The 18,227-nt window shown below is 43.5% G+C and overlaps 1 protein-coding gene across 2 annotated transcripts in view; it reads left to right on the top strand.

Moving 5' to 3' along the window:
* The window catches only part of RAD18 (RAD18 E3 ubiquitin protein ligase), a 338,638-nt gene that overhangs the window by 13,890 nt on the left and 306,521 nt on the right, over positions 1–18,227 (top strand). For both annotated transcript variants that reach the window (XM_088454631.1, XM_088454630.1), the window contains exon 3: positions 14,864–14,925. In XM_088454631.1, the coding sequence (XP_088310757.1) occupies positions 14,864–14,925 (62 nt within the window). The remainder of the gene's footprint in view (positions 1–14,863; positions 14,926–18,227) is intronic.

The following is an 18,227-nucleotide window of genomic DNA, read 5'->3' as shown; positions in this document are numbered from 1 at the left end:
ACAAGCGGCCGCCCACATTCAGAACCAGCGCCTCTGAATGAGGGCCAGTGTTCTTAATAAATACCATGTTGAATTTACCATGTAAACTACAATTACTAATTAGGTTCAATGAAATAAAACATCTGTTGTCTTCCCCTTTAAAAAACAAACACATGTGAATCTTCTTTGCTGCTGCAGACTGATTGCAAATATCCATAAATAAGGAACATCCTGACAACCTTTAACGTTTATTCTTATAGTTATTTATCATATTTTGTCCTTCACCCCAGTGTACACGCCGCTCGCTCGCCACGGCCGGTGGTTTTTGTCCCCGTTTAGGGAGGTTTGCAGAAAGCTTTCACTTTATCCTCCACTTACGATAAGGGAAACGTCTCAGTAAGTTCCTGTATTGCACATTAAATCCCGTTGAATGCCAGAGGAGAAGGAATTACGTGGGTTAGCAGATTACTCCGAATAATATGCATTTGTAGGAATTGCACAACATCGGTGATGAACATGTGCCAAATGGTAGTGCAATTATACATCTGTAATATTTACCTTCATTACCGTAGAGTATGAAGGTAATGCTTGTTCCTTCAGAGGCATGTAACAAATTACCTCTGTCAGTTATTGTGATGATTGACGGCTGTGTTCAGCGTTGCAGAGAAATGGGAGCTGAGCTTTGGGGGGTGTATATTAGTTAATGGTAGAAAAAAAAATGCCACTTGTATAATAGAGGCAGCAGCCACAGGATCTTTTCTGTGTATGGTTTTTGGATCCCAGATAGGTCAAAACCAATTATGGTCAACCTCCAGCTGTTGTTGGAACTGTATGTCCCAGCGTACTGGAACTTGAGGAACTATTATAGCTGTAAGGCCGCGGATCACCCACCTCGGGAGATACGCTGAAAGAAGAAGGTGACTGCTGGATTTGGATTGGCCTGGACTGTTGTTAGGCTGGCGCAGAGCCTGAGTACTGGAATCAATGTGCAAGTTGCTTCCAACATACCGGATACAAGATCAATTTTCCAAGTTACTAGTTTGTGCTGCGGGATAACTTTCTACGCATTTGGGACAACCAGAGCAAATGGCCTTACTCCCAACGTGTCCGAGATGGCCGGAACGGTGTTTCCATGAAATAGGTGTTTCGGGGAGGAAACTAGGAGGTGGCAATCCGATCGCACGGAGCTGTTCTGACTTGTGGGAGAGTTATGAGAGCGTTGTGGGCATAACGGGAAGGGAAGCCTGTTTCTGACGGATCTCTTGTACCTGGTGTAAGTGCCGATTGTAATGATGGCGGTTCCAGGCGCACGTGCCCCCACGTTAGCTGTACGGAATCTCGCATTAGCATAAGGCAGTAAGTCTGGGTTTTGTCACTTTGCGGGTATCTCAGAATAAGCCCCTCTGCGTCTGTTGTTAGATGGACCCCTCCTTCCTAACATGGCAACGGTATACGTTCAGGAAGCCAGCCGGCTTCACAACTACTTAATCCCGGCGAGGGTTAAATGACAGGCATTAGGGTTAGGCTAGAGGGAGGGTTAGGGTTAGGCACCCCCCCAGGGGGAACTTAGGTTTAGGGTTAGGCACAGAGAGGGGGAGGTTAGGGTTAGGCACCCTAAAGGAGAGTTAGGGTTCAGGGGTAGAATTAGATTAGTTTATACTTACCTTTAGGACGATCGCGATTTCCTCCTCTGCCGGGCTGCCGTTGCCGGCGGTAAATCATACCGAATACATGGCAACTTGTAGTGGTTTGACAGAACATGGGGGCAAATTATTATTTATTATTATTATTATTATTATCCTTTATATGCCACAAGTGTTCCGCAGCGCCTTACATAGTACATAGAACTAGAAAGTGAACAAGAAACAAGTAACTTACAGTACATTACAGTGCAGGACAAGGACACGATGTATATACATTGCTGCAATAGCGATTACAGCACTCACAGTAAGCAGCCGGGAGTTATCAGTCACGTGTTAGGTGCCCTAATGGGGAGTAGAGAGTAGAAGAAAGTGTAAAGAGAAGCACATGAGGGAAGAGGGCCCTGCTCATGAGAGCTTACATTCTAAAGGGGAGGGTCAAACAGACAGGAGTGACACAGAAGGGGAGGGGCAGACAGACAGGCGTGACACAGAAGGAGAGGGGCAGACAGACAGGCGTGACACAGAAGGGGAGGGGCAGACAGACAGGCGTGACACAGAAGGGGAGGGGCAGACAGACAGGCATGACACAGAAGGGGAGGGGCAGACAGACAGGCGTGACACAGAAGGAGAGGGGCAGACAGACAGGCGTGACACAGAAGGGGAGGGGCAGACAGACAGGCGTGACACAGAAGGGGAGGGGCAGACAGACAGGCGTGACACAGAAGGGGAGGGGCAGACAGACAGGCGTGACACAGAAGGGGAGGGGCAGACAGACAGGCGTGACACAGAAGGGGAGGGGCAGACAGACAGGCGTGACACAGAAGGGGAGGGGCAGACAGACAGGCGTGACACAGAAGGGGAAGATAGGGAGGAAAGAGCATGAGGTGGGTTAGGATGAGAGCTGGAAGGCCTTGATGAAGTAGGGGGTCTTGAGAGCCCGTTTGAAGATTTGTAGAGAGGTGGAGAGTCTGATAGGGAGAGGAAGAGAGTTCCAAAGGTAGGGAGCAGCACGGGCAAAATCTTGGATGCGGGAGTGGGAGGAAGTAATCAGTTGGCAAGAGAGGCGGCGTGCATTTGTTGAGCGAAGTGGACGGGCAGTTAGTGAATTATAAGATCTCCAATAATCTCATGCATCTTATTCAGCCCAGCAATGCACAGCCATTATTAGATTCATGTCCACGTGGTGCTGATACCTGATCTTTAACAAGTCTATTTGTGTAGATGCAGAGATAGCAAAGATTTCTTATTGCTGGATTAGATGCTTCGGCTACAGACTTCTATAACACATAAATTATTGTGTGTATGTGTATATATATATATATATATATATATATATTTATATTATATTATATTATTTTTATTATACATTTACCGAACTGAATTCTCTTAACTTTTTGTAATTACAATCGTAAATTCTGCCCGGCGGTGATAGCAGAACTCAGGGTGGTTCTTAGACTAGACCCAGGCCCAGGGTAGAAGTAGCAATTACCTATTTAGGTGCAATGTTCTGTGTAATTGGAAAGTAATAAACTTGTGTATCACTAGAGATATTAAACATTTGTTGCATCAGCAAACACGTGAGGAAGAGGATGATGTTTAGGGCACATATAATTAGGGCAGCTGCTTACGTCAGAGTAATGTTAGTTATAGAGAAAATTACACCTTACTATGAAATCTTAGTCAATTCTTTTCTTATTGTTTTCAGTGATTAAATGTTAATTCCTGACCTGCAGGTGAAATGCGATTCTGCTGTTCAGAGTCGGGTGTTGTGAAGTGGACACGTCGCCCTCACATGTTGCTGGTTTAACAAATTTGTTGAGCTCAGTGGAAACTGGTTTTCTCGTCCCTGCCAAACTGATTCATTTGTTTCCCTTCCAATGCATTCGGTTGATGGGTTAAATCACAGAGCTTCTCCGGCTATCAGAAAGTGGAAGTAATGGTGCAGTTTAGCAATATACGTTTGTTACGCGGGATTATGAATCTCTGCTCTAGGTACCCCGAGCGTTATAGTCCATGGACTGATTTATGCGGTGCGCAGCTACCAAGCCGCAATGCCCATCTACACACCAGTCGCTATGTAGAGGTCTAAATGACTTTTATTGCTGAATATATCCTGATTTATGGCTCCTGCTTTCTATAAATCCCTCCTAACTGCTGGCGAAAGCAGCAACTAATCTCGTGCATTTTCTGTTCATGTTTATTTATATCGCGCACGGTACTCGCTGTGTCTGTATAATCAATGCAGTGTATAATGCAGATATGGGGCCCATAGTTGGCCCATAAATTTTACGTCAGGCGTTCACCCCTCTATCTCTACAGCGGCGGTAAAAGGCAGAATTGCCCAATTTGTAAATCTTTTTTACATTTGCTTCCATCTGAGGAAAAATGATTCCTGTGCTGAACAAGCTTCTAGAACATTATAGAGAGTTATAGGATGTTAAGCTGGATAGAGCAATGTTAGAAAAGGTTGTTTTTAAAATATTTCATTTATTCCAGATAAAATATCCCCCCCCCTCCCAAGTCTGAGCGATCCTAAATGTATTTTGTGGTGAACCGCAGAATTTAACCTCATCATGTGATGCTGTTACAAAAGACTCTATTGGTTGATATCGGATATCCCCCTCTCCTGCATTGTTTGTTTGCAGAGTGCCCAAGGGGTAACTTTGCTAAAGTGGTGACTTGCGATAGCCGCTGCTTCTCGATGTGTTTAAGCATAAAATGTAAAATGTACCCTGTTTTTTTGCTTTAAATAATATTGCCCGTTTTACCTTTCCTGCTTAAACATGCAGAGAAACAGCGGCTTTCGCAAGTTGCCGCTTAGTAAATTTATCCCCAAGTCTCGTCGCAGAGATGCATTACAAGGTCCTCTACTTAGTTTATTTTTTGCCTCGATTTGCGCTGGTCCACCAGGGGCTCTGACTTGTGAAGCAAAATGGCCGCCTCTGCCAAGTAGCAGAAATTCGCACCAGTTGATGGTAAAGAACGTCCTTACACAGCTTTGCAGAGCAGTGCAAATAAGACGTTTTGTTTTGTGAAGGCAGACTATTGCAATGTGATAATGGGGGGGGGGTAAACTTATTAGGGGCATCATGGTGCTGTACTTAGAGTGCAAGGGGCCTTCGGCCATAAAGTTCCACATCCAATAGACAGGTCTGTTGTACCCTCACTCGTGATTAAGATAAGCCAGAGGTTCCCAAACGTGGTCCTCAAGGCTCCCCGACAGTTCTGATTTTAGAGATAACCATGGTTGAGCACAGGTGACTTAATTAGTACCTCAGTCAATTTGATTTTAACCACCTGTGCTCAGCCATGGATATCTCTAATGCTGGGTACACACGGGACGATCTGCACAACCAACGATATCGCTGAACGATTTCCCTGTAGTGCAGGACAAACGATATTGGGTGTACACCCTGAAAGATATCTGATATCCTGCCCCAGCTCTGAACAGGCAATTCTTGATATTATCGTCCAAATTGGCCTGCATGTACGGACGACCAAAGATTTCGTTATCATCCAGTGGGAGCACGCGTCGTTGGTCGTTCATTGCATACACACTGAACGATATATCGTTGAACGTTATCGTTCATATCGTTCAAAGATATCTTCTCGCGCGTATGCACCTTAAAATCTGAAATGTTGGGGTGCCTTGAGGACTGTGTTTGGGAACCTCTGACATAAGCTATGAAGGGCACTTAACTGAGCAGTGTTTAGGTGAGGATGCTAAAATGTGATTTAATTCATGTAAAATATTATTCATATCTTTATAGAGATGTCTGACCGGCATTTACAGTACAGTGTTAGTAAGACTCTGTCATGTGAGAAATACTCCGTACACATGAAAATAATTAGTTGTAAGTCTCTGACCACTCTCAGACCTGTGTGTTCCTGGCATCCACTTTTCTGATCTTTGCTGTATCCTCTAGTTTTCTAAAGATAAGTGGGAACGTCTGACCCTCACATTACTAAGGGGAAATCTTCTCTATTCTGTTTTATATTCGTGTTGTTGTGAATGAGTGTTTGTACTTGAAATATTTCATCTACTGTGTCTCCTACAGCAGAGGTTGGGAACCTTTTTTTTTTTTTTATGCAGAGGGCCATTTTGATACACACTATATAACATTATACTCGGGCGTGGTGCAGGCCACGCCCACTCCGTGTGACGTCGCACAGGGGCGGGGCCACAATAGCCGGTGGTTACAGCAATGCCTCAGGATGCATCGGGGAGCTGTAAGGGCAGCGGTGTGACAGTCTGCAGGTGGCACTGCTGCATAGATTCTGGCTGCATGCTGCCATTCTAGGCACCCTGCTATCCAGATGAGGCTAGCAGAAAAAAAGAGGGCCTATTGGTTAGATTAGCTCACCGGGGGAAACAGCAATGCACTCGTGCAGGATAGAACACCTGGCCATGAGGAGATATCTTGTATGCAAAATGTAATCCTGATTTCCTCCACATTTGCTCCTGATCAGCTAACGTTTTTAGCTCCAAATAGACTCTCTGAAAAAGCTCCAAATGCACAGGAGCGAAACGCGTTAGCCAGGAGCCCATGTGGAGGAAAATACGGAACGATCAGGATTACATTTTGCTTGCAAGCTTATCACCTCATTGTCAGGTGCTCTATCCTGCACGAACGCATTGCTGTTTCCCCGGGCAGTTCATCTAACCGATTGGGAGATAGAGGTTTCCAGCACTCACAGCGGACATCAGTGCTTATAACCCAAGCAGGATTCTGCAGTGGGACGTAAGGGCAGTTTGTGGTTACAGCTGCCCAGCCACAGATTACATCACGGTGGACATACAGGATTACTTTACCCGTGTACTACACAGGACTTTGGTGGTTATTTTATCCTGAGAGCGGTGACTATGGATTTGCTTCACTTTGCTGGTCTTACTGAACCAGGAGCGATAAGCTGGTATATTTCTCTGGACTATGACATATGCAAGAGTGGGAAGCAGTCAGACGGAATCCCGACTGTCTAATCCCGGCAAGGGTTAAATGACAGGCGTCGAAATCCCGAGAGGGACTTAGGGTTAGCCCCACCCCTCCCCGGGAGGGTTAGGTTTAGGCTAGGGGAAGGGGGGGTTAGGTACCCCCGGGGGTGGGAGGTAGGGTTAGGCATCCCCCCGGGAGACATGTTTAGGCAGTGGGGAAGGGACGGTTAGGTTTAGGCATTTAGAGGGGGTATTAGGGTTAGGCACTGGGGAGGATGGGGGAGGTTAGGGTTAGGCACCCCTAAGGGAAGGTTAGGAGGGAAAAAGATTAGGGTTACTTACCTTTAATCACCGTTCCGGATTTTCACCCATGTCGGGCTGCCACAGTCGGGGTTTGAACCGCCGGCCTTGTGGCGGTAAATCATACCGTTCCTCAAGGTTATACAGCTGGTTGTATGTTAGATGGATATCATCTTTGGTGCGCATTATATTAGATAAATATATATATCTTTTAATTAATTTACCCGACCGCCTGAGTATAGATATGTATATTTTTTATTCACTTTGGATTAGCGCAAATTGATTTAAAATATTTTTCATTAGATGCTTCCATCAGCACAACGTAACAAGCAGGCTGCTGTGGCTGAATGGAGAAGCGGCAATTGCGTTTGACTCAAAATGAGGCCCGTGAGAGTCTCATCGGGTGTGGTAGGGAATCATATAAGACGGGTGTTGTCTTGTAGGAGGGGGTGAGTTGTTACTCTGTGCGGCCGCTTAGTGGGCCCATCTTCCCTTACAGATGTCCCAGTAACCCCTATAAAATAAGGAGTTGTAGAAAGCCCTCCGACTTAAAAGGGTTGTCGCCATTACAATAGGAGGTTTAAGTGCTCTAAAATACAACGTCCTACAGTTTCACTTTGTAATACATTTAAATACAGTTTGCGTCTCCCATATCCAAATATTCTGAAATACGGAATATTTTTAACATGACTGAAATAGTGAAATCTTTGTTTAAGGCACAAAATTATTACAAATAAAGTATAAAATGACCTATAGGCTGTGTGTATAAGGTGTATATGACATATAAATAAATTTCATGTATCTACACAAACTTTGTTTGAGTCACAATATTATTGAAAATATTGTATAAAATTACCTTCAGGCTGTGTGTATAAGGTGTATATAATACATAAATGCATTCTGTGTTTAGATTTGGGCCCTATTCCTAAGATATTTCATTATGGTATGCAATTATTCCAAAATACGGAATATTCCGATATCCAAAATACCCCTGGTCCCAAGCATTTTGGATATGGGAGACTCAACCTGTAATACGTATTTGTGAATTATTTGTTTTACCCATCCTCCGTAAAACAAATACTGTAATGATGTGCAGTTCCTACTCTTATCCTGCAGGTGCCACTGTGTCAGTATATAAATATCAGTTACCGTCCACAGCAACATGAGGCTGAAGACGAGATCTCTCCATACACAACAGTGACCGCAACGATGAAATAAATAAATAAAACACAACAAAAACATAGCATGATGGATTGCACAGTAATGGTAGTCCCTTTGTATTTTCATCAGTCATATCCACAGTCCTTTAATGTCAGCTCTTCGTCTGGCCGATACGTATAGAATACATGGTCCTTGATTGCATTGCAATTAACGACGAATGCTTTGTCAGCTGCTCCTATACATTTGTATTGATCGGCAATGGAGCTATATATGCATTTAAAATGCTTTCTTTATTAGTGGCAGATCTGGCAGCTCTACTGTGCTCTAATGGGGGTTTCCACCTATGTTTATTTATTAAGTTTCTTATAAAGCGCAACATATTCCGTTGCGCTTTACAATTTGAATCAATATTTATAGAACAAGACTAGGTTGTAAAAGACAGACATAAAGGTAGGAGGGCCCTGCTCGCAAGCTTACAATCTATAGGGAATTAGGTGTTGATACACAAGGATAGGGGCTACATATTGCAAATGGGTCCAGCCCGATTGCAGAGGTTATTGGTGAGCTGTATGATCCAGTCACACAGGAAAGTTGGCCTAGGGTCAGGAGGATGTTACACTATAGAGAGAGATAATGTGATGTGTACACTATAAGAAGGGAGTTAGATAGGGAAATTATAAAGGTTATGTTTGGACTGTTAGGAAGGATGTAATTAGATAGGGAAGCTATGAAGGTTATGTGGGCGGTGCTGGAATCAGATAAGCTTGTCTGGAGAGGCGAGTTTTCAGAGAACGCTTGAATGTTTGGAGACTAGTGGAAAGTCTTATTGCACATGGGAGGGCATTCCACAGAGTGGTTACAGCCCGAGAAAAGTCCTGTAACCTTGCTTGGGCACAAGTAATGCGTAAGGAGGAGAGACGCAGAGATGTATGTTGGTGTGGTTTGGTTACTAGCTTTATGTGTGAGTGTAAGTAGTTTATATTGAATACAGTAGAGGTCCGGCAGCCAATGGAGGGACTGACAGAGTGGATCAGCAGACACTGAACGTTTGGCGAGAAAGATCAGCCTCGCAGCTGCATTCACAATGGATTGTAGTAGGGAGAGTCTGTTATTGGGAAGACCATTAAGGAGACTATTGCAATAGTCAATGCGGGATTGTATTGTAACAAAACTGCCCCAGATGTGCCCACATAAACCTTTTCTCAAATTTTGCCAAATAGTTTCATCTGGCGTACCACCGTCTTTGCGGCTTAGCCGCGCCAATAGTCCTTTTAGAGACTTTTAATCAAAATGTGTTTTATTCTCATCAATAATGTGACCAAGTACATGACTACGGACACTGGCATTTCATGTACTTCTGGGTGCGACTCAGTCACTTATCTGGATAAAAAGACAAAAGTCTGATGTCTGATACGAGTGACCCGTGCCATGAGTCGCGCCATATATCGTTGTGCTTAATCTGTGACTTTAGTACTTTTGTCACAAAGGAATTGCAATAGTCTATAGTGCGCCTAATACACTGTAAGCGACTTTGTATGCGAATAAGATGCAAAATGCAGGAAAAGTACACATCGCTACCTGTGGTGGGGCGTATAAGCTGCGCCAAGTGCCTCGCTCCAATGGCGTTAAAACGCTTGGCGAATGAGGACGCATCTGTATCATCTTAATCGCCTGTAGATACTTGGAGAAAATGGTTGTTACTTAGCTTTGCATATCACCCACGGTTTTGCCCAGAAATTTGCCACATTTTTATTGCAGCGCTTCGAAGGTTGAACATAAAATCACTGGCCAATCGCTGGTATTTCCTATAAATCCGCTGATCACGAGAATTTTTTTTTTTTTTTTTGTATACGTATTTTTATTTCAGAAGTTGTGGATTGTTTAGCTGAAACCTTTTGTGCTGTTTACTGACCTGAGGAGAGTCCAGGGGCAGACGCAGCCCATTAACTTGCGGCCAGTGCTGCTCCTCTACCAAAATCAGTAAGGATACCACCTGACTAGATCAGTCACCCAGCACATTCTCTATGATCCTCGTGCTGCCATGTAAAACGCCCGTAAAATTAGGGAAAAACGCTTAAACAGAAGCTTGTCCTGAATATATGGCATAAGTGATCACTATAAAGTCTGTTACTCTTCTCCGTTGGATTCTAATGTAAAAAATGCCCCTAACGAAGTCTTTGTGACGAAACGCGTTGTTTGGCCTTCCTCACACTCCGGCCAGGGATTTGATACTACATGCTTGGGACCTGATTTTTGAGGTGTAGCAGTGTTCATGTGATGTGATCTTCTGTCACTCCTATAAGCTGATCTAGCCATGCAAGCGTGCGGGTATAATTTATATTGGTACGTTTTCATTAACTATTAAACGACATTACACTAGTGGGTTAACTTTTCTTGTAGCGTCTAAAGTGCCGGCGATGGCAATAAGCCGGAGAACAGCATCGCGTCCGACACTTAAATCGGATTTCTGCACGCACCTCAGGAGGGGTGCACGAAGAAATCCTGTACTACACTTCTGGGGTGATACAACTGTGACTTTGTGATAAGTTTTGATGACAGTAGGAAGTAGACTAGGTGTGCGGTGTTATATAATGTATATATATATGTGTGTGTGTATGTGTATATATATATATATATATATGTGTGTGTGTATATATATATATATATATATATATATATATTTATCATTTTATACACACACGCACACCTAATGCTTCCACTGGAGGAACTTTCAGATTATTTAGTAAGTTACTCACAGGTCCACAGTGTTCTTTTCACATGACAAAATCTGTAAATATAAGCAGCACTTTATAATAATTTAGTTGTGCATATTCTGGATTTCTTTCCTTTTTGGAGTGTTGATGTATATAGTAACCTAAATCTGCCGTAATTTTTTTTATTTTTTTTGCAGCTGTTATTGAAATGTGAACTGTATTGCATTAGGAAATCTGATTACAGTTCTTCTTGTGTCCGCATGATTCTGATAGTGATGGGGGTGACAGGTGCCAGAAGCCGCAGTAAGGTGTTCATGCGTTTTGTATCGAAACGCCTGTAATTCATTTAAGACATAAGTTAGACCAGCGGTAGCCAACCCTGGTCCTCGACGCTAATAACGGTGCCTGTTTTCCAGGTCTCCTCACAGAATCACAAATTATATAATTAGCTCCACCTGTGGATCTAGGTTTAGGGACTCCCGGTTGGACTTAGAGTCAGGCACCCCCCCCCCCCCCGAAAGGTTAGGTTTAGGGAGGAGGGGGGTTAGGTTTATGTTTTGTGCTTAAATTAAAAAAAAATACATATTGCTGAATTTAAACCTATACTCTTTTTTTCCATGATTGATTGATTTCTCTCTGAGCAGTTCTTCAACAGCTTACATTGCTGTTTTCTGTAACTGGCAGTGTTTTCATGTGTATATGATTTGTTGACATGCTTCAATAAAAAGATGTTTTATAGAAAAATAATTAAAAATATATATACTTTGAAGTACTTTAAAAAAAAATTACGTTTACACTGAGTTGGTAAATTTTTTTCTCCTGTATTTTGGTAATTTGTGATATTAAATTTGAAAAAGAGATATTAAAGTAATAAACATTTTGCTTTTAGTTAAGGTAAAAAAAAATAAAAATAAAAAATATTAAGAATTATAAAAATAATTAAAAAAGGTAAAAAAAATAAAATATATGTGTGAAAATATATATATATATATATATATGTGTGTGTGTGTGTGTGTGTGTATATATATATATATACACAAACACACACACCCGTTAAAAGTTTGGACACAACTTCTCATTCATTTGGTTTTTGTTTATTTCAATTGTTTTCAACATAGTAAATTAATATTGAAGACATCAAAACTATGGAAGGGCACATATGGAATTATGTTATAAACAAAGAAGTGTTAAAGAAATCAAAATGTTATATTTTAGATTCCTCAAAGTAGCCCCCTTTTGCTTGGATGACAGCTTTGTACACTCTTGGCATTCTCTCAATCAACTTCATGAGGTAGTCTCCTGGAATGGTTTTCCAACTATCTTGAAGGAGTTCCCAGAGGTGCTGAGCACGTATTGGCCTATTTCCGTCACTCTGCGGTCCAACTCATCCCAAACCAGCTCAATTAGGTTTAGGTCGGGGGGATTGTGGAGGCCAGGTCATCTGACACAGCACTCCATCACTTTCCTTCTTGGTCAAGTAGCCCTTACATAGCCTGGAGGTGTGTTTGGGGTCATTGTCTTGTTGAAAAACAAATGATGGTCCCAGTAAGCGCAAACCAGATGGGATGGCATGGCGCTGCAGAATGCTGTGGTAGCCATGCTGGTTATGCGTGCCTTGAATTTTGAATAAATCACCAACAGTGTCACCAGCAAAGCACCCCCACACCATCACACCTCCTCCTCCATGCTTCACAGTGTGAACCACACATGCAGAAACCATCCACTCACCTTCTCTGCGTCTCACAAAGACACGGCGGTTGGAACCAAAAATCTAAAATTTGGACTCATCAGACCAAAGTACAGATTTCCACTGGTCTAATGTCCATTCCTTGTGTTTCTTGGTTCAAACAATTCTCTTCTTCTTGTTGTTCATCCTCAGTAGTGGCTTCTTCGCAGCAATACGACCATGAAGGCTTGATTCACGCAGTCTCCTCTGAACAGTTGATGTTGAGATTTGTCTGCTACTTGAACTCTGTGAAGACTTTATGTGGTCTCTAATCTGAGGTTCTGTTAAGTAGCGGTATCTGAGGCTGGTAACTCTAATGAACTTATCCTCTGCAGCAGAGGTAACTCTTGGTCTTCCTTTCCTGGGGCGGGCCTCATGAGAGCCAGTTTCATCATAGCATTTGATGGTTTTTGCAACTGCACTTGAGGATACATTCAAAGTTCTTGAAATTTTCCGTATCGACTGACCTTCATGTCTTAAAGTAATGATAGACTGTCGTTTCTCTTTACTGTTGTAATCCATATTATGGCACCAACCACTCAACTTAGTAGTGAAATAGTGGTGTCCACTGTGTGCTAACCCTACCTCTGCACAACACAACTGATGGTCTCAAACACATTAAGAAGGCAAGTAATTCCACAGATTGACTCTTGATAAGGCACACCTGTTAATTCAAACCATTCCAAGAGACTACCTCATGAAGCTGATTGAGAGAATGCCATATGTGTTCTTTCATAGTTTTGATTAATTCAGAAGTAATCTATGTTGAAAATAATTTATATAAACAAAAACCATTGAATGAGAAGGTGTCCAACTTTTGACTGATTGAGATATATATATATATATATATATATTTATATATTTATCTATCTCTCAATCTCTAATATAAAAAAAATTGTTAGGGTTAAGTGTGTCAATTCAGCGGGAGTTGAATAGCACCGAGAGGGACCTTCTGGTGCTATTCAATTGACCGCTCTGTTTGGTTGACTAAATGATTTTTTCTCACACCGTCCGGGTGCCAGGAGGGGTTACACTCAATATCCCGGCAGTGGGTATACCGGTGGTCAGAATGCCGATGCCAGAGTCCTGAGACTTATCGGAATACCGTCCCCGGCATCCTGACCGATGTAATCCCGAAGGTAAATGGCAGGGTGGGTTAGGGTTAGGCACTAAGGGGGGAGGGATAGGTTTATGGTGCATTGAGGGGTTTATGGTGCATTGAGGGGGAGGTTAGATTTAGGCACCGGGTAGGGTTAGGTTAGGATACTTACCTACAGCCGTCTGGATGATACCCTAGTTGGGATGCCGACGTCGGGATTCTGACAACCGGGATCCAGAATGCCGGCATCCCGTACCCAACCAGTCAGGAGAAATCCGACTAAAGTGCCGACCGGGAAGCTGTTTTCCGGCTTAGCAAAGCGCTAACAGCCTTGCGGCCGGTACTTTAGTCGCAGAATGTCGGCTTTTGCAACTAAACACCCAAGTTAAGTTGCGAGAAACAAAATTCTCCAACTTAACTTGTAAGTGTCGGACTAAACAGCGAGCTGAAATGAATAGCTTGGGGTCCAACTTCCCCGCGCTATTCAACTCCTGAAGTATTACATCGCCCCCATTAGAAGGCATTAGATAGGAGTTAACATGCAGCTTTCCAGCTGTGGTGGGACTACACATCCCAGCCTGCTTTTCCACAGTTTTGCTATTAGGGCATGCTGAAACTGTGCCAGGGCATGTTGGGATGTGTAGTTCCACAGCAGCTGGAGGGCTGAATGTTGAATACCGCTACTTTAGAGCTTTTCACAGTTATTATCTGGCGTTACCATGAATTTTAATGGTTATTTCAACACTTCGCGGTGACTCCGCGCTGCATTAATGAACCCCTGCGGTAATGCTGTCTAAGCTTCCCGTCCATAACCGCGTCAAGGTTGAACGTGAACTTTTCTGCTGCTAAATCAGTTTGGGGAAGCACAGACCATCGTGTACAACTGCGGCTCTTTCTTGGCTTCCGTCAACTTGATTGAATTTCTGTTCTGAGAACAAAATGGCTGCTTTGATTTTTTTCCCCTGTAGAAATACATGATGACAAACCTAACAGTAATGTATAGCTGCAATGCTTGTAACACCTCTCTCTCTATAGCGGAGCTGCCACTAATGAAAGGATGAGAGGGGCTCTGTTTTCTTTACCCGGGGACATATAAAGGCTTTATGGTGTTTGACTTCTTTGACACCCAATTAACCTCCAGCAATTAGCGTAAGGTCCCTTTGGGATGGCTGTGCGTGTGTAGTGTGAGAGGAGTGAAGGCAAGTCGTTGCTATCTGACACTCGGGGCTGTGTAAAGTTTCCTTCTCTTTGATGGATGCACAATGTAATAATTCTGTACCATAACTTGTTTTTTTCTTCTGTCCACAGACTGTTCTCTGTGCATACGGAAGTTCCTGTCATACAAGACGCAATGTCCCATCTGTTGTGTGGTACGTTCTGTTTCTTTCAGAACCAAGTTTTCCTCCTCCTAAGATAATTAGAATATACTGGCTTATAGAGAGCAGATTTTAATGACCCCCTTCCCTCATGTACAGCATAAATAGTACATTAAAATCAACATTTTGCCATCCTTTCAAGTTCCTAAATTGTAGGAATAATGTTGTTTCTTACTGGGATCCCAATGAGCTCAGCCCCATTCCTCCTCTATGCCATCACTCTTGTCAGTGGAGGCAGCCATTTTGTGAGCTGAATCCATAATGTTGTAGTCTATCGGATCTCTGAGGTGCGAGGCCGTCAGATCACTAAGAACTTATGGCATCACTGAGACATGAGGATTTCACCTCACCAGGTACTAGCGACATTACCGAGCTACGAGGCACTGTGTTGACTCTGACTTAGTGACATCATTGGGGTTTTAGGGCCCGATTCATACCCGCTTGCTAGATGCGTTCGCACGCAGCCAAAGTATGCAAATCCCGCCATCGCACGGCAAGACATTAGCACGCCCACTATGTCTTGGCGTGCGATCGCAGTGTGTGTATATAGACTCCCACAAGCCAGTCATAAGACGCCCACTTTCCCTTCGTAATACACGTCATCTCTAGGAAGTGTATGCAACAATCGGTAACATTGGACCCATTCGCAGCACTTTTGGCTGACCATACCCTACCGCAAACACTGCGAGCGCTACAGTGTGTAATTCAGCCATGTCACGTGTATTACGACGCTGCATCTTAATTGCGCACGCCTCTGAAACGGCATAAAAACGCACAGATACGCCTGCGCTCGCACCACCACACCCCCCGTGTCCATCGACCATCCCTTGTCACCACCCACAAACGGCTCAACCTGTCACTCATTCTAGCGAGGCGAACGCTTCCCAATCGCATGGACTAGTATACGCATGCGCACATTGCAAACATCGGCAGGCTACATGCGAACGCAGCCTAGCGAGCGGGTCTGAATCGGGTCCTCAGTTCGCTGGGAAATAGTGACATCGCTGAGGATGAGGCACTGTTGTCATTGCTGAGGCCTGAGGCTCTCTGTTCACTAGAACTTAATGGCACCACTGAGACGTGACACAATTTGGTTGGGTATTGGTTCGCCTCCAAGTTGCTGCCTGCAGCCTCTGTCCACATTAAAGGTTAATAAGTTCTCCTTGCATAAAATAATACTAATGTTTCTGACATGCAGAACTATGTGAGCAATTTTTTCTATACCTTAAGGGGAAAAACCCAATTATTCATATAATAAATTGCGGTCTTCCGTCCCCCGCTGCCCAGCAGTTGTAATTTGCTGCAATCCCTCGGTGAGTTCATTTGAGCAGAATTTGTTCTGATGCAGAACGAGTTTCTCACCGAGCTGAGGGGCGTTGTGTAATCTGAATAATTTTTTACTTTTTTTTAGAGTTAAGACTATTGCAAAAATAAAAAAAAATAATTCTATATATATAATAAAATATGCTACAGTTTTATTTAAGTTTAAATGATTCTTTTCCACCTCCAGTGATGATTAATCACCTGTGGGCGATGCAGCCATTAACCGCGCACCACGGCAATACTTATTCTGAATTTTTGTTTAGTTAATGTTGCTTCTGCTCGGCTGTCTGGCCGCAAGTCTTGGAGTGAAGACGTAGCCCTTGTGAGTTACACAGCCCTTAACCGCACGGTCACGCTTATATTAATTGACGTAAAACAGCAGCTGCGGCTCGGCCATTGCACTGTATTCTCTCCAGCCATGTAGATGAGCTGTGATTCCGTCTCATTCAGCACCTAACTACCTATTCGGTGATATTTGGCAAAAAATAACCGTCCCCTGAGAATTATTATATAATCTACAGGACATTATTAATTTGGCTTATTCTAAAGGCCTCTACACACGGAACGATATTGCCAACAATCCAATGGATTAGAGCGATAAATCAGCAATATAGTTCCGTGTGTATGCACGATATCGTGCATTGTGCGCTACCGTGGGGTCGTCCGTCGCTTCGTCCGATTTTTCTTGCCTGTTCAAAAGATTAGGCGAATCGACTGACGATCCCATGCAGCTCTATGGGGGAGGTGGCGGCATATTAGGTAATCGGGCACCGGATCACCCCGTGTGTAGGGACTGCCCGATATGTCAGACCTTGGATCGTCGATCGCATCAGTGGGTACACATCGTACTGTGTGTTACCCACCTTAGGAGGCCAGGTGGAGGCTAAATGTGTATTTCTGTGTATACTGTAGGGATTAATAATCTGGCTTTCCATGGACTGTCACACACACGATGTTCCCAACAGACCTTCATGTGCAAAGTTATCCCTAGAAATTGTCCCGTAGGTATGGCCGATCTCTAGCGTTGCGGTGTAATCCCAGCAGCACACTGTCTGAAATGTCATGTAAGGCCGACCTGTACTTGGGATTATGTTACAGTTGCATCAAAAGTTTGAGACTATACTTCATCTTATCCTTGTAAGTATCGACTTGGTAAATGTAGATCACATAAATAAACTTCTTTGTATTTCTTTACAGAAAATTAGGGCTAGATTTTACTATTGTGCAGTTTGTGAAAGCCAGCGATGGTCGGCAGCATTGACCGATGGATTTAAAGCGGCAACAGAAATGAAAGCGAAACCAGCCTGGTTAAGCATTTATTTCTGTTGCTGCTTTAAATCCATCAGTCAAAGCTGCAGGTCATCGGCGACTCTGACAAACCACTAGTTTTCTAGCCCTTAGACTATCGTCCTCCCTTTCTGTTGCCCACATACCTGACCGTTTTGGTGGTTCTATTTGGTCTATTTGACATTATAGGATCAGGCATGACACAGAGTGGATCTGCAGATGATTTCTGTGTCTCTGCCCGTGGGGCCATTATTAGGCCGGGAAGGACAGAAGCCTGGTTGGTAGTCATCACACTTACGTCCAGCTTAGTCTTTCGTCCATACTGCGCCTGCATGTCGTCTGTGCATTCTGTACGAGGAGCCCGGATGCCAGTGGCGGCCTCTGAGTGCAGCTATGTGGCCATAAACCATTCATTTCAGGGGACTGATGTGTATACCAGGCTTTCAGTGATGTACAAAATACGCCATACAGCTAAGGGTAAAGGGACTGCTGACAATGGAAGGAATTATTACATCAAATCTAATGAAACCGGTTTATCTGAAGAAACGGGAACGGTGTAAACACATTAGATTGCGCCAAGCAGCCTGGGTAGTATAAACCTCAGAATGTCGCAAACTTGTAAATATTATGTACAGTACACTTGAATCAAAGTGTAGGTAATATAGCGCCAGGGCAGATTTGTTTTG

This window comes from Taudactylus pleione, unplaced genomic scaffold (genome assembly GCF_031769625.1).
Source record: "Taudactylus pleione unplaced genomic scaffold, aTauple2 ptg000624l, whole genome shotgun sequence".
In the NCBI taxonomy this organism is placed as follows: Eukaryota; Metazoa; Chordata; class Amphibia; order Anura; family Myobatrachidae; genus Taudactylus; species Taudactylus pleione.
The sequence above is the reverse complement of the archived record's forward strand: the minus strand, read 5'-3'. Positions and strand labels throughout refer to the sequence as shown.